This window comes from Amphibalanus amphitrite, unplaced genomic scaffold (assembly GCF_019059575.1).
Source record: "Amphibalanus amphitrite isolate SeventyFive unplaced genomic scaffold, NRLGWU_Aamphi_draft 000588F_arrow, whole genome shotgun sequence".
NCBI classification, from domain to species: Eukaryota; Metazoa; Arthropoda; class Thecostraca; order Balanomorpha; family Balanidae; genus Amphibalanus; species Amphibalanus amphitrite.
The window spans coordinates 319,134-334,882 of NW_024882082.1; the positions used below are offsets into that span (position 1 = coordinate 319,134).

Below are 15,749 nucleotides of genomic sequence, written 5' to 3' on the forward strand. Positions count from 1 at the left end.
ACGAAGTTGCCCTCCGGGTAAGTCGCCTTGATCCACGGGATGACGTGCCTGTCCAGGAGCTCCTCGTAGACCAGCCTGTTGATCTTTTCGTTGGCATCAACGAAGATGATGGGACATTTCTGCCCGTCCGATCCGATGACCCCCAGGACCATCACCTTCTGCGGGTGCTTGTTGACTGGGTTGAACCGAATCCGGGGATCCACTTCGTCAACAGGCTTGTCGGACAAGTAGCGAGAGTTCCTTCGGTTGATCTGAGCGTCGACGTGGAACAGCTTCTCATCGGAAAAGATCCGAACGAAGCTGGAGGTCACTGGGCTCTTTAAGAAGTTCAAGAGCAACTTGCTTTTCTCCAGACGGCGAAGACGCGTGACCTCGGTTAGACGCGGCCTGTTCTGGATCACCCTGGACTTCATCCCCAAATCTTGGTGAATCAGTTCGTGCATGGATGACTTCGGAAAGCCGAACTTCTTTGCCAGTTTTCTGATCGGCTGCCGCGGATTCTCTTCGATTGCCGCTGACACGGCAGCCACGTTCTTGGCAGTTCTGACCGACCGGGGCCTTCCCGATCTGGGGGCATCGTCTAAAGAATCCCCACGTCGGATCTTGGCTTTCACCCGCTGAACCGTTCGCCGAGAAACGCCACATCGTGCTGCGACTTGCGCCTCGGTCATGCCGGACCCGGCCGCCGCGCGCAGACAGCTAGCGACAAGTTGCCTCTTCGTCTGTTTTTCCATGACTGAACGCAATTTCAAGGTCAAATTTACACGGCCCACGGCTGACCGGTCAGTGAGGGGTCACGCCTGCGGTGATTGGCTGATCGTCCACCAATCACAGCGCTCGTTAGACGGCATATAAGAGAAGCGCCAGGACTTTCCGGACACCCTGTAACAGCCGCTCTATATTTGTAGACGTAACACTCGACACGCAACTCCGTTCCGCGCCGACAGAACTGAATATGACACCGCGGCGGTTTCCGTGTGATGAGAGTCCACAGACGGAGTTTTCAGACTCTGGGTGAACGGGCATTGACGGGGAGGGGGCGGTCGATGGACAGAACGGAATCAAGTGCTGTGGTGACGACCTGTTGTAAGGTATCTGCGGGTTTGGGGTCCGTCAACTTCCGCTTCTTGCGTCCTGTAGACTATCATTCCACGCAATTGAGATTTACGAGGAATGCAATGGTTCATATTAGAGATGTCAATCGGATACCAACTTTTTGGTATACCGATACCAAACCGATACCAACTTGGTATTTGGTATTTCAATCGTAATGTGTTTGGTATTTTGTTGGTATCATGAACCCTCACTAATGTATAAGAGGCTAAGAAATCGGTAAAAAGTTGGTATTTTCCTCATTTTCCCAAGTTGGTTTGGTTTCGGTATTTCCCCACGGTTTTGGTTGGTATTTGGTTTGGTATCGGTATTCCGATTTTCCGTTATTGACACCACTAGTTCATATGTCTGGTAGATTCACTTTTCATGTTATCATAGTTGAGAGGCTCGAGTTTTGAAATTGGAGCGCCGAAAAGGGGCGAATTAACCAAAAGACGAAAGAAAAAGTCCAATATATGTAATGTATTCATGAACCATGTATGTGAACAATGCCAGTGTTATCGGCCGATGAGGTGCGATTCAGGGTGAGCAGCGGACACTACCACGCCTTCACTTCTGCCCGGCTGATCCGGACGTCGTCGACGGGCCGGTCGCCGGAGTCGGTCTCCACCATCCCCATCCGCTTCACCACGTCCATGCCGGACTGAACGCGGCCTGTCGGACAGACGGACACACGACGCCACAGTCACACCGACTTCGGACGCAGCCGAATCTTCAGACGCAACTGAATGGCTTCACAAAGTGCGAAAGTCAGCCGAACATGATAAAATAATTAGAAATTAAAACCCCCACAAGAAAAACATCCGTGTAGCGCAAATATTGACATAATCGATATTTAGAAACAGTGAATGCAAAAACGCCAATCGCGTCATAAACGTAGGAGCCCACATCTGTAAAGTAAATGCTGTCAATGAAATAAGTGTGAGCTTCGTCATAGATGAAGCACATGTATGAAACCTGTGGCGAAAAATATTACGGCGATGCTATTTCGTTATTAGGTGAATGCACTTGATTATATTCCACTTGAGTTTTTTTTTTTTTTAGCCGGATAGTTTCATTGAACGCTATTGACCAAAGATGGCATGGTTCCCACCCAGCCACGGTGTGGTAAGGGCTACCTTCTACTCATTAAAGCTGGCGTGTTTCCCGCTGTGTGGTAAGGAACACTACTAAGTACTCACCAAAGATGCTTCGCATCCAGCCTTTGTGTGATAAGTGACACTACACACTAAAGATGGCGTGTTTCCCTAGAAATGGACACCACTCACCAAAGATGGCGTGTTTCCCTTAGTAATGGACATTGGACACTTCTCACCAAAGATGGCGAGTTTCCCTTAGTAAGGGTCACTACTCACCAAAGATGGCGTGTTTCCCATCCAGCCACTGGGTGATAAGGGACACTACTCACCAAAGATGGCGTGTTTCCCATCCAGCCACTGCGTGGGCGCCAGTGTGATGAAGAACTGACTTCCGTTAGTGTCGGGGCCCGAGTTCGCCATGGATAATATGCCGGCGCCCGTGTGCTTCAGCTCCGGGGATATCTCATCCTTGAACGAGTTGCCGTAAATCGAAGCGCCGCCTCGGCCCGTACTCGTGGGATCTCCACCTAAGGGAAAAGGCGAGCTTCGAGAGACGATACAAATGATACGATAGTCTTCATCAATACATATATAAACTATAAACTATAAATATAAACTATAAACTATAAAACTCGCCCGTAAACGGTGTTTTGCCACCTTCGCCCATGCAGGGGGGGGGGGGGGGGTTGGTGCGACCCTCCTGGCGTTTGAAAACGGAGCGTCGTAGAGCTTAGCGGAAAAGACCAACGGATTGCTCTCAACGAGATCTCGCGATTGGTGGTATATTTTTAGTCCTAGGTCAACATTTGACCTACTTATGACCGGTCAAAGGTCAAATTTAGGAAAAATCTAACTTTTCAGATTTCCGCGCCGATTGCGGCAAAACGGTAAGAGATATCGACTTGAAACCTTCACTATCGTGTTCCTTGATCAATTCTCTATCGTTTGGTGTGTATTTCGATGTCATAACTCTAAAAATGATGCGTTGGGAGCATCGGAAGTCTGCAAGGTCATTTGTGCATTGGGTCACGTCAGGCGTGTGACGTCACTGACCTGACCCTGACCCAAAATGAACTACAAGAAACAACCGACCATGCCTGAAATGGATAGCAAATTCGAATTCAGGGCATCAAAATACCCCGAAAAGGCATACAAGTGCAAGAAGTCATTACAGGTCAACCGAGGTCACCGACCTTACCTTGACCTTGAGTAACCTTCAAAATGTCAACGGACATTGTGCCAATGTCAAATCAGCCAGTTGTGATTCTAAAACAATCCATCAGTGTGTCAGGTCAGTCGGCATTTATACCAATGTGAAGCAATCTCCAATTTAGCGTAAATCTGGCCGGAGGTTGTTCCCTTAATGACGTCATAACTCCGTGACCTGACATGACCTTGACAAAAAAAAACAAAAGTTGCGCAAAGGATGCCCCAGAGGGTAGGTACTGAAAATTTGAGCAGGCTATCTGAAACGGTTCGGCGTGTTCTAAGAAAAACCTCAGGGGGGGGGGGGGGGGGGTTGCACCAACCCCTCCCCCCTACATGGGCGAGGGATAAACTATAGTACGGGGACCCGCAGTTGCTACTGTACAGCGACCCTGAGTAAATTGTCCCAGCACACTCACAGGGAACAAAAATAAGCTGTCAGAGGGCACGCACAGAAAACCTCAGCTGCTCTTGTACAGGGACCGGCAGTCGATATCAATGTTATCGGCTGTTACTGGACAGGACAGACGGTTAGAGTTGGGGTTCGTGTACAGTAGCAACTGCGGAATGCGGATCCCCGACCCCCGTACGCATTAAATCCGCACACTGGTCTAGCCTAAATACCTATCACCCTCGACAGATTCTACGCAGGCTTCAAAGATCTGGATCATTGAGGCTTATGTGGAATCTATGTAGATGTCAAATTAAAGGGATGACATCATCGATCGTCATAATCTTGTCCAGAGAAGCTTTTTGTTATGCTGACTGCAGTCTAAACTGACGTCCAGAATGTCAACGTTCTTTCCTGATGGAGAAGGCCGCATAAACTTGAATTCTTCTTAAATTTCACTTAAAGTTCAGCGAACTTAACCCGCGGGGCGTTAGACGCCCCCTTTTTTCGCCGCGCTTGAGCAAAAAAGGGTACTTGTAGGGGGTTTGTTGAAATATACCTATTAGGACAAAATTAAAAAATGGATCAGATTTGTTTAAATTTCGAAATTCTACTGATGCCATGATTTCTGAGTTCTCGACCAAAAAACGGCACACGTTAAAAAAAAAAAAAAAAACATAAAATCACAGAAAAGACGTAGGCACATGCGGTAAAGACCATTAACTCGCGCCCTGGTGGTCTTTTTATAACGCGACGGTGTGTGTGTGTGGGGGGGGGGGGGGGTATTTTTGCCTCCCCCTCGTATCTCCGACACTACTGGACAGATCCGCAACATTCAAACTACGTTCTACGGGGGGGGGAGGTGAAACTACGGGGGGGGGGGCGAAACGCCCCTCCCCCCAGTGGCGTGGCGAAGGGGGTCCCTATGATCCCTAGGGACCCACCCTCCTTGGGCTTTCCATGGGCCCCTATCCCCGAAGCTGACGGCAGGGCCCTTCTAAGTTTCAAAAGTTCCGGGATGTGATCGCTTGACGGGGGCCCTCTGAGCTACAGGGAAACCCTTTGATTGCACTAAGGGCCCCCTGATCGCTTGACAGAGGCCCTCTGAACTACAGAAAGGCCCTCTGAATACACGAGACGGCCCTCTGAATGCATGGAGGGACTCCTGATCGCTGGAGCGCATAAAGGGGCCCTGATTGCTTGTCAGGGGCCCTCTGAACTACAGGAAGGCCCTCTGAGTACACGGTAGGGCTCTCTGAACGTATGAAGGGGCCCCTGATTGCTTGACGTGGGCCTTCTGAGCTACAGTAAAATCCTCTGAGCGCATGCAAGGGCCCCTGATCGCTTGACGGGAGCTCTCTTAGCTACCGAGGGGTCCTCTGAACGCGTGGAGTTGTCCTCTGAGGCGAGCTCATGATGGGGCTCTCTGACTAATATCTGAAGGGTCCTCTGTTAGTGTAAAGGAACCGCTATTTGCGCGAGAGGCCCTTATGGACCGAAAGGGCCTTCTGTCGGTCTGAGGGGCTCCCGGTCGGCCTGAGGGGCTCTTTGTTCGTCCTAGGGGAGGGACTATTCTCCACCTGAGAAGGTCCTTGATCGACATGAGGGGCCTTCTGTCGGTCTCAGGGTCCCTCTCCCGACCTGGGAGAGGCCCTCCGCTGTTCTGAGGGACCCTCTCCGGTCTATGGCAACGTCTATGGGGCCCTCGATCGACCTGAGAGAGTCCATTGTTCACTTGAAGGGCCCTCTGTTGATCTGTTGGTTTCCTGTTGGTCTGATCGTAAGTCGGTTTGAGGGATCTCAGATAGGATCCACTGTCGATCTGAGGGGCCCCTATCGGTTTGAGGAGGCCCTCAAATGACCTGATGGGCCCATAGTTTGTCATAGAGGGCCCTACGTCGTTCCGAGAAGGCCCGCTGCAAGTGCAAGGGGTCCTTTTGTCGGTCTGAGTGGCCCTTAGACGCCTTACATGATCTTCAGCCCGCTTACGAGGCTCTCATGGGCTGTAAGGGCCTTTGACGGTCTGAATGACCCTCATCCGACCCACGGGGCCCTCAGTCCGCCTTCAGAACCGGCTGAGCGACTCTATGAAGCTATTCGTGGGTCTATCTAACAGGGGCCCATGGACTGCTTGCCCCCTCATTCAAACTTTTTCATTTTTTAAATAAATATTTTTCAATTTATTTGGGCCACTTCCAAAAAAATAGTGGATGAAATCCGACGACTTTTTTATTTCTAGGGGCTACCTTGGGCCCCTGTAAGTTTGGAACCCCCTTGAGGAAATCCTGGCTACGCCCTGCCCCCCCCCCCTCCCAGCACTGCAAGAAAATTTCAGATCTGCGGCACGACGGGGGTTAACCCTCGCATGTGTAGGGGGGTCGGATGGACCCCCCCATGGTTTTTCGCAAATAACTCGCGTAAAAAGCGGCCGATCGCGACGAAACTTTCAGTACCCTCGCATTGATCAATTTTACACCTACCCTGAAAATTTCATGACCCTGACCCAAATGATCTTTGACCTGTGACCTCTTTTCCGAGACCATGTTTGGCCGGAATCGCGATTCCGCGTATGTCGGCTTGCATTAGCCGCGCGTTTGCAAATTTTTCGTGTTTTCAAACGTTCAAACATGTGATTTGATGTTGCTCCCATGCATTAGGGTGGGTGTCAAGGTCACCTGAAGGTCAGGTCAGGTCACTGACCTTTGGTGACCTCGGTTCACTTTTTCGAGTTTTACATGTTTCTAGGCTAATTTATGGCGCTGAATTCGAATTTAGCAACCATTTGAACATTTACGAAGTAGTTTTGGTGACTTCGTAACATGTTACGAAGCTGTCAGAGGCGGTTGACACGTACTACGAATACCCGTCACGACGCCTACTGGTTGACCTGACCTGACCCGACCTGGTCTAAATGCTTAAAGACATCATCTGTGATCAAAACTAACACGATATTCGTGATCAGCACCCCGAAAAACCCCTAAGCAGCCACACTACGATTTTCTAAAAGGTCCCGATTTTCCCGACTTTTGGTCATTGACCTGACCTGGAAGGTCAACCAATGACCTAGGACCTTAAAATTGGGTATCATCGGCTTCCTCTATTCACGGGCAACACGCTCGTTTTTTCCGCGAAGCTCTAGCTCGATCAGGGGCCAAACGGCAAGGGGGGTCCGGGGGGTCCAACCGACCCCCCCCCTACACATTAGAAGCTGGCAAACGCCGCACACATGCGAGGGTTAAGTGAGACGACAAATAACCACCCCAAACATTCCCACTGCAAGGCGTTTGCATACTGACAATGAACCTAAATAGACGTAAAAATATTGATATTTAACACCACATTTCAAAAAAAAAATAGTACTTGGCGTAAAGAAAATGAAGGTACACTACGTCCTACGAAACCTACCTTGGATCATGAAATCCTTGATGATCCGATGAAACTTGCAACCATTATAATATCCCCTTCTTGACAGCTCCGCAAAGTTTCGACATGTGTTTGGCGCGTGTTCCCAATACAGCTCTATCACGATTTCCCCCATCCTGAAACAGAAACAGTCTCATGTCATTAAAAGCAGATACAGCGTCTAATACGCAAATTAGCATATGATCGAAACGAATGATCGAGCCAGCAACCCGCCACGGCGACATCACCAGCCACAGCAGCAACCACAGGTTCGTGATTGATGCATAGATGGCGGCACTCGCGCCAAGATGCGAGTCGTTCTGGGCCCTGTTTCACGGACGCTGCCAGCACGCTGCCAACGCATTTCGCGAGCTGACGTCACAGCTTGTGGTAGTGTTGGAGCCAAGGCTTACACTCCTATGAGGTTGGAGCTATGAGGTTGTTCCGAATTTGCCACTAAACTTGTGCTTTTTTTTAGTGGCCCTAACTTACGTTACCAGCCTCGCGAAGAGGGCGGCGACCTAACTACGCCGCGCAAAGGCGGCGTGCTGGCAGCGTGCCGTGAAACATCGCCCTGAACACCGGGCTGAAACTCATCGGGCATTCGGCATCCGGATAACCAGGGATAATTTTCCGGGATCACCGGGATCGTGTTTTAAGCTGACACCGTGTACAACGGACATGGCAACAAGTAAAAGAGCCATTCCTGTAGCAAAAGCAATCTAAAAATGTGACTATTTGCATCGATGGTCCCTGCTATGCCAAATTATTATCGGTGACCCCGGATACAATTATCCCTCAATGTAATTATCCCTCATTTTCCGGATGCCGAACGCACGCTCAATTAAAGGGATACACGGGCACACGGGCAAGTGCATACACATTATAAATGTATTTCTGCTGTGCCCTGGCCCTAGCAATTGCTGCAGACACACAACAACAACAAGTAAATACCTACGTCCTACGCATTATTGAGAGTCAGAGAGATTTTCTAACACACTCAATAATCACTATTGCAATCCGTTTGAATTTACTCTGCTCATGTATGGATCCTCGGTTATTGTTAGGGGTCTGTCTGTGATAGGTATTAGGTACCATCATGAATGTATCTCAAGTAAATATCAATATTGATGCGGGGGTGAAGCCGATTCATGACACAGTTACGTTTAAAACCATCCGCAGTCAAGCATCAACCACAAAAGCGCATGGAAAGCATGCGTGCTCCTACACCGGGCTTGCGTGCTCCTACACCGGGCTACACGGGTCATGGAATACTTACGTGGTTTGCATCTTGACAGTGGGCGGTTGCCATGACTTGTCCGGAATCCCGCTCATGCTAAATGACTGATGTGATCAGCTGCCACCTGAAATCAAAGCACAGAAAACAAGCTCAAGCTTTTCCACAGAACATGCTGTCATCATAATGGTAGCAGAATCCCACAAGGGATTCTGCTACCATTATGCTACCAAGTTACCAAGCTTTATTCTTCTTTTTTATCAGGATAGGTTGAAGTTGAAAAAGAGCTCCTTAATTGAGATGTCTATCAATATCATAGTCCACCCTGTAGCTCAGTGGATAGAACCAAGGCAAGGGATAGAACAATCCCCAATGATAGGTATAGTCCTGAATCGATTGATATAAAAATAACAACCCTGATAGATCTCACACTAAGGATGTTGATGTTGAAAATCCTCCCTCTAAGCTCATCCCAATTCAATGAATTCCTCATCTCACCACAGCTATTTCAATTTCTCTATTTCATGGCACGATGCTATGCTGATGCTATCAGTGCGATACACTTCGGCCACGGTATTGGATTTCCCTTACTACATCAATAAACTCGGAGGCTCTCAATGTTAACCTTCCAGGCGGTGGGGGGGGGGGGCAATTTTTTGCCCCCCCTTTAGTTTTTTTTGATATATCTCGAGAACCGCTGCGCCGATCGTCACCACACTTTCAGTACCCTCCCGGGAGCAGCTAGCGCACATGGTGACCAAAATTTTTTCCAAAGGCTATGATAGGTTGGCCGCTAATGACGTCAGAGTGACGTCATTTTTGCCATTTTCGACCCAAAAACAGGTTTCGCGGGAAGAGCTGTCAGGCCTACAGCTTTAGAGATACAGAAAAATGTTTCAGACATAAAAGGTGTGGAATAAAAAGGGCTACAAAACTGTAATTTCGGTTTTTCGAATTTTTTGGATTTTGACCCCCAAAAATCAAAAAATATATTTTTTGAATATAATAGCCAAAAAATCCAAAAAGTTTTTTGAATTTCGAAAAAACCGGAATATATGTGATAGCCCCTACCGCCTTCTATCTACATACCAAATTTGAGATCGATACCTCTTTTTTTGGCCAAGTTATAGCGAAAAAACTGTTCAAAATTGATGTCGTCAAATTTTCAAACTCAATTTTTAGCAATTCTAGACCTCGTAGCGCAAAACAAAGACCACCATTAGACTCCCCGTGACGAGCTGCATCGAATCGATACCCATTTTATGCAAAAATATCAACTTTGAAATTTGACCTTTTTTGACCTGACCTTGACCTGACCTCCACCAGAAAGTGACCTAAACCGTACCTGATGGTCTTATAACCAACACCATTGAGTTGGAAATGAAAAACTGGCCATAAAACATGCATCGCATAACCTTAGTAAAGTTGGGCTCATGTGGTGACCCTTGGTGACCTTTGGTGACCTGACCTGTGACCTGACCTGGTATGACCAGTGACCTCTAATAGCAACATAGGTACTAGACAACTGGCGCCTTATTGCTGATTTTCAACAAAATGCGTTTTACTCGGTGTTGTAGCGCTCTCCCTAGAAGCCCCGTGAACGGTGAAACATTTTATCTTTGACCTGACCTGTGACGTCATCGGTGACCCCGAGGTCAATGAAATTTGGTTTCCTTCGACAAATTTGGCAGGGCTATCGAACGCCGTTTGAATTTTCCGGATCCGTCCAGTAGTTTCGGAGATACGGGGGGGGGGGGCAAAAAAGTGCCCCCCCCACCGCGCGGAAGGTGGCTGGTAGGCCCACCGCCTGCCGGGTTAAGAGCATCCAACAAATTTGTTGATGTTTTCCAAATGTTTTCAAGGGAAACATATTACACCATTGCCGCAGGATGTGTGCCGCTCCGTAGCGGCGTGCCGTGAAACAGGGCCGTGCGAGGCTCTGCTACACATACATTGGATTTACTAAATAAACAGAACCAAAATTAATTTATCTTAATAGTGAATAAACATTTCAACGCATTGAACATCCTATAAACCATAGGTGATAGGTATATTGTAAACTACAAAAATCGTACCACTCATTCCGGTCCTTCCCATTCGTTCAAAATCGAAAGATGATAATTGTCACAAGCGCGTCAGGTACGTAACAATTCAGCTCTCACTGTTCAAAACCACTGCAAAATTACTTAATTCACTGCATCTTTATTAACCCTCACACGACCAGACGCACCTCCAGGTTCCAGAGAACCTACTATGATTAATAAATATATAATTTATCTATAATATCATTATACAGCTACTTGTGATTCCATCATAGCAATTAATAAACCAAAAAATTTATTGAGGAGACGGGAGAAAAAGATCGTGATAACTGATCCCTGAGGTCTTCAGATTCAGTCGGATTTTGTCATCGGTAGTAACTTTTCTTTTCTAACGCAGATCTAACCTGTAAGAATCTTGGATCTAACCGACAAATCCATTGGACTCTGCGGGCATGACCCCCCCCCCTCCAAAGCCAAAAACCATCAAATTTCAAACTATTCAAGAACTTCGGACGCGACGAGTGGAGCCGGAGGGGAGGGAAAAAGCCCCAAAAAACCTTCTGAACCCACTACAGTACTCGTAGATACTCCCCTGGTGGTATAGGGGGAACAGGAGTCACGGCAGGCCAGTTGGAGGGGAGGGGAGCCGGGAGGAGAAGAGGGGCGTCCCCACCTATCTGAAAACCCACACTCGAGTCAGGTCTGTCCGAGATGGGATTGGGAACAGAGGCGTGCGATGCTTTCTTTCCACTGGGTCTATCGTTACACAAATTATCTACACAGGGAAGTAGCAAAAGGTACTAGGTAGGTAACTTTTCTTTGAAGGCAGTGCAATTTGTTATTTCCGACGCCCGCCAAGATGGTTGGAATTTTAGAAAATGTCGACCAAAATCTTAGGTGGAGACTGTGTAGCCTCGCATTTCTTCGTGTTATGATTTCATGGTGATAGCATAGTCAAATCTCCGAGTAATAATCGGTTTTGCCGAAAACAAGAATTGAGTACCACGCAGTGAGATAAGCTTTGTAGCAAAGGAATAGAACCAATTTGGACAAATTTGCACCATTCTTTTTCTGAAGGATTTCATTCTAATTCATTAGCAATTTGAATTCGCCCTTGGGAACGGATAAACATTGATTCCCCAATCTTCCTGTCTAGTGGGCTAGAATGCCGAAAAGCTTTTTTAGTAGCTTTAGTAGTTTTAGTAGCTTCTGGACGAACTTGACGTCTTTCCTGAAAAGTACAGCAGAATCGGTCAGTAAATTTTGTGAAAGCAATCCTTTGTGGGCGTGGCTCGCGCTCGCCATTAAGACTGTGGCGAAGTGTTGGATATCATGGTCTATGAAATCTAAATGTTCTGCGACTGACCCCAACCCGTAACTAGACTTCCTCGCCACCAGATATTGATGAACGAAGTCATCACCAGACCAGTTAAAGTGATCGTCCCACGGAGTGAAAACACGTCCAAACCCAGCAAGTGAATGCAGAACAGATAGCTTCACATCTGTGCCACATATTCACTTCCTAGGCTGTTGCACATTGTGTAGGTATATTGCAAACTGCAACGATAGAAAACAACTCTATCAAGAAAAATCAATCGAGCGTCGGGGAAACGATTATCCACCTCTAGGTGAGCTGCCAGGACAAGAAAACTCGGACCGTGATACATTCCAGCCTAAGATTTTCAATAGCATGTAAAACGTCAAAATTTACCCGATGACACTTTTTAACAAAATAATATTTTTACATGAAACATGTCTACCGAGTTTGCAACTAGTCCATCAGTTAACGGCTATCAGCGACAAAAATAACCGCAATACAAAAAAAAAAACGTGTGAACAATGGCGACATTTCGAATATCGATGCCAGCCATTCAAACAGGGTTCAGCAACACATATTGAACGTTACCTTATGGGTTAGTCAAAAGGAAACACTTTTTCAATCCACACACCAGACCCTTAAACACATTTCCTGCAAAAAGAAGAAAATGCATGAAACACCAACAAACCTCATACGATGACACGATCCATGCTCAACAAACATCAATATACCTGTCACAGTCCCAGGACAAGCAACTAGACCAAACACAACGATCACCGAATCATTCACTCCTGCATCAATCACTTCACTCGTGCGCCCTAAGGGCTATAACCCCACCGAGTCAGGGGTTGAACGTCGCATCGCAGCGCGTCCACGTCACCCGTCACGTAACGCACACACCTTTCTGTTACGCGCTACCACTGGCCGCCGCGCGCACCCGGTCGAACGCTGGGTGGCGTAGCGCGCGCGCCGCTGTGAGCCGCTCCGAGGGCTCGTGCACCAGCATAGCCTCTATCACGTCGAAGAGACGCCGATGGTTGTCGTCGTCAGATCGCGACAAGTAGTTGCGCAGCGGCCGGCAGTTGTCACGCACGTAGCGGCCGGCCGACGAACGGTCGCTCCAGTCGAGCCGGCCGCCCGGATAGTATCTGGTTTTGGTGCTGTGCACCATGCCCGTCGGCAGAGGGCCCACTACCCGCTCCATCATGGCCAGGTGCTCGCGGTTGTCGTGCGTCTGGAACAATGTGTAGCCGAGGTGCAGCTCGAACAGGATGCAGCCAATGCTCCAGACGTCGCACGGCTGCGCCCAGCCCAGCTCGAGGATCACCTCGGGGGCGCGGTAGTGGCGCGTCGAGACCACCTTCGAGTGGTGCTCGTGGTCGAACGTGGCACTGCCGAAGTCGATGAGTCGGATGTCGGGACAGCGCAGCATGCGACTTTCCTTCTTGTGGCGAGCGTCCGCTACCACGTCGTAGTCAGAGTTAACGAACAAAATGTTCTCAGGTTTCAAATCTGTGTGCGTCAGCCTGTTGTCGTGCAAGAATTTAACAGCGTGACACAGCTGGTAACCCATGTGCAAAACGTGCTCGATCGGGTAAGGATGATAGTTGTTCTCTTTAAGGAAATCAAACACACTTTTTCCGAGGATCTCGAAAGCCAGACATGTGTGCCCGTGGTAGTTAAAACAGTCCCAGAGGTGGACACACATCTGCTTTCCGTATGGGTCTTTCTCGGCTAACTTTTCTAACACGTTGATTTCTAACTGAGCGGCCTCACGGTACTTCTCGACATTTTTAATGATTTTGAGCGCACGTGAACGTCCACCATTCGCTAGATCCTTTACATGCACTACCTTACCAAAAGTACCCTCACCCAGGAAGCCGACGATGCGGTAGCGGTCGCGAAGCACATCTCCGGCTCGGTAAACGAGGTGGCCGTTCTCGTCGTCCTGTACGCTGGTGCAGCGGCTGCTACGTCGGCGACGTCGCTCGCGTTGAGGCTGGCGGCTGCAGGAGCGACGGCGCCTCTCGGTCGAGCCACCGCGTCGACGACTGTCCGGCGTTGAAGAGCGGCGTCGGCGATAGCGCGGCGCAGACGAGGAGCGGCGCCGATGACGGCGGTGACGGCTGCTGGGGCTAGCACGGCGACGGTTGGAGCGCTCCGACTCAATGTGCTTGAATCGTTCACGGGAACGCGAGCGGCGGACGCTCGGCGAGCGCGAGGAGCGATGTCGACATCGAGGCATGTTCTTGGACAATTCGCGAGCACACAGCACACACTTTTCTCCGCAAATCAAGACAGAGCATCAAAGACACATTGCCACACGCCCACACCAGAAGCATTCATTCGAGCCAAGACTGGTTTTATAATCTCGATTCTGTGAAATGGCTGTTTGCTGGTTTCGCTGTCTGGTAGCCCTGCAATTAAAGAGCGTTTAAGACATGAACAAGAGGTAGGAGACACAACACAACACACACACATATGCATTAGGGGCTAATTTGGTGTCTTGAAGTTTTGCCATTTTTATACAACAATGGTTGGCTTTGGAACCATCTGAAATATAACAATGAATATGAAACTGATACTACTGTAAAATTCTGGTAGGTACCAGTTTATTCTATCAAAATAATTGGAAGTACTTAAAACCTTATAGGTATACATTATTCATTCTTCAAACAGCTTATAAGCAATAGGACTTAGCATGCACCCCTGGCCATATGTATGTCAGCACTCAGCATACTCAATGAAGGTAATACATTAACAAGACAATAACTGGGAACAGGGTCAGATAAAGTAAGTTGTTTGGGATGGGGGTGGGGGATGAAGGCCATGACTTTCCATATTTCTTGACAATTATTTACCAATTGCCCAAACTTTTCATAAAAAAGAAAAAGCAAACAAATAAAAAGCTGATATTAAGCATAAAACCCAAAACAATTTGCATGGGTGAGTTGTGCTTCCCAGGAAGTGATGACAAGTATGACTGGCACTCCATTTGCCTAATGCTTCTATTTTTTTTTTCTTTAACAGTAAAACTTATGTTAAAAGCTTCTATGAACTTTGTAGTTGTGTTGTACAACAGAGTTTTACAAGTAAACTCATCCTATAGTTACATTAAAAGAGAAAAATCAAAATGCATATCAATTGCAAAAAAACTTTCAATGAAAGAAAACAATATGAGCAGAACAGTGCATTAAAAATAACATGGTATGGCAAAATTAATAAGGCAAAACACAAATTTCATCTGATAAAATTTTAAGAGTATAAAAGAATAGGCCAATATAAAATAGTCTCAACCTTATCAAAGCCCACAATCAATGGCAGACTTTAAAACATGTGCCCACAGACTGTTTCAGATTTCACCTTAAAATCTGGGCATAGAAAAGCCAGATTTATGGATGAAGTCTGAAAATGTCTGCAGGCACCTGCTTTTACAGTGCACCCAAATATGGCCCCTCTAAATTACTCAATCTAAATCCTTCAATAGGTACCTACCCATCTACTGATAGACAAGTCCATATGTGCCACACCGAAACCATGTTAATATGAATATTGAAGGTATCAGACACAAAATTATAGTTTACAAGAACCAGTACAGTAAAATGTGTTTCCTATTATTATATTTCAGAAATTTAATGGATAATACGCCATATATAGCTTGACCTCAATGAGCTAGACGAAAATGGCGCATTGAAAGACCTTTTATTACTTACACCAATCACAATCAGCAGCTCCCGGAAAGTCGTAATGCCGGCTCAAATTCTATCAATTGGAGTGAAAAACATTAAATAATGTAAAATCCTCTTCTACAGACAAGGCATGTACAGACCGAACCCGAACGAGACAATTCTGAAAAATCCAATGAATGCGAAAGTTCATTACGCATCCACCACAAACGTCACAAAAGCGAATATTGCAATCATGCGCCCCTGGTGTCGTTTCAAGATAACATTTTTTGATA

The 15,749-nt window shown here is 47.4% G+C and overlaps 2 protein-coding genes across 9 annotated transcripts; both read right to left on the reverse strand.

Annotated features, from left to right (window-relative positions):
- Positions 1-1,555: 1,555 nt before the first annotated feature.
- LOC122394374 (peptidyl-prolyl cis-trans isomerase-like 1) lies at positions 1,556-15,638 on the reverse strand. Of its 8 annotated transcripts, none has more exons than XM_043391219.1 (5): positions 15,502-15,638; positions 8,471-8,555; positions 7,195-7,328; positions 2,522-2,719; positions 1,556-1,767 (listed from the first exon to the last, which is right to left on the reverse strand). In XM_043391219.1, exons 2-5 carry the CDS (start codon positions 8,524-8,526, stop codon positions 1,652-1,654), a joined length of 504 nt encoding a protein of 167 aa, XP_043247154.1. In that variant the 5' UTR covers positions 8,527-8,555; positions 15,502-15,638; the 3' UTR covers positions 1,556-1,651. The 8 variants fall into 8 exon arrangements, with proteins under 8 accessions (XP_043247154.1, XP_043247157.1, XP_043247153.1 ...); XM_043391222.1 differs by lacking the exon at positions 15,502-15,638 and adding an exon at positions 11,690-11,701; XM_043391218.1 differs by lacking the exon at positions 15,502-15,638 and adding an exon at positions 10,504-10,554.
- LOC122394371 (dual specificity protein kinase CLK2-like) lies at positions 12,294-15,674 on the reverse strand. The gene is made up of 2 exons (XM_043391214.1): positions 15,618-15,674; positions 12,294-14,205 (listed from the first exon to the last, which is right to left on the reverse strand). The coding sequence occupies exon 2, from the start codon at positions 14,031-14,033 to the stop codon at positions 12,696-12,698; it is 1,338 nt and encodes a 445-aa protein (XP_043247149.1). The 5' UTR covers positions 14,034-14,205; positions 15,618-15,674; the 3' UTR covers positions 12,294-12,695.
- Positions 15,675-15,749: the final 75 nt, after the last annotated feature.

Bases quoted from the DNA above. Each gene is read 5' to 3' on its own strand.
- LOC122394374 (XM_043391219.1), bottom strand. From the start codon at position 8,526: ATGAGCGGGATTCCGGACAAGTCATGGCAACCGCCCACTGTCAAGATG. The intron at 2,720-7,194 runs GTAGGTTTCGTA...CTTTTCCCTTAG, and splicing joins CAAGGATTTCATGATCCAAG to GTGGAGATCCCACGAGTACG. The intron at 1,768-2,521 runs GTGAGTAGTGTC...TCTGTCCGACAG, and splicing joins TGGGAAACACGCCATCTTTG to GCCGCGTTCAGTCCGGCATG.
- LOC122394371 (XM_043391214.1), bottom strand. From the start codon at position 14,033: ATGCCTCGATGTCGACATCGCTCCTCGCGCTCGCCGAGCGTCCGCCGC.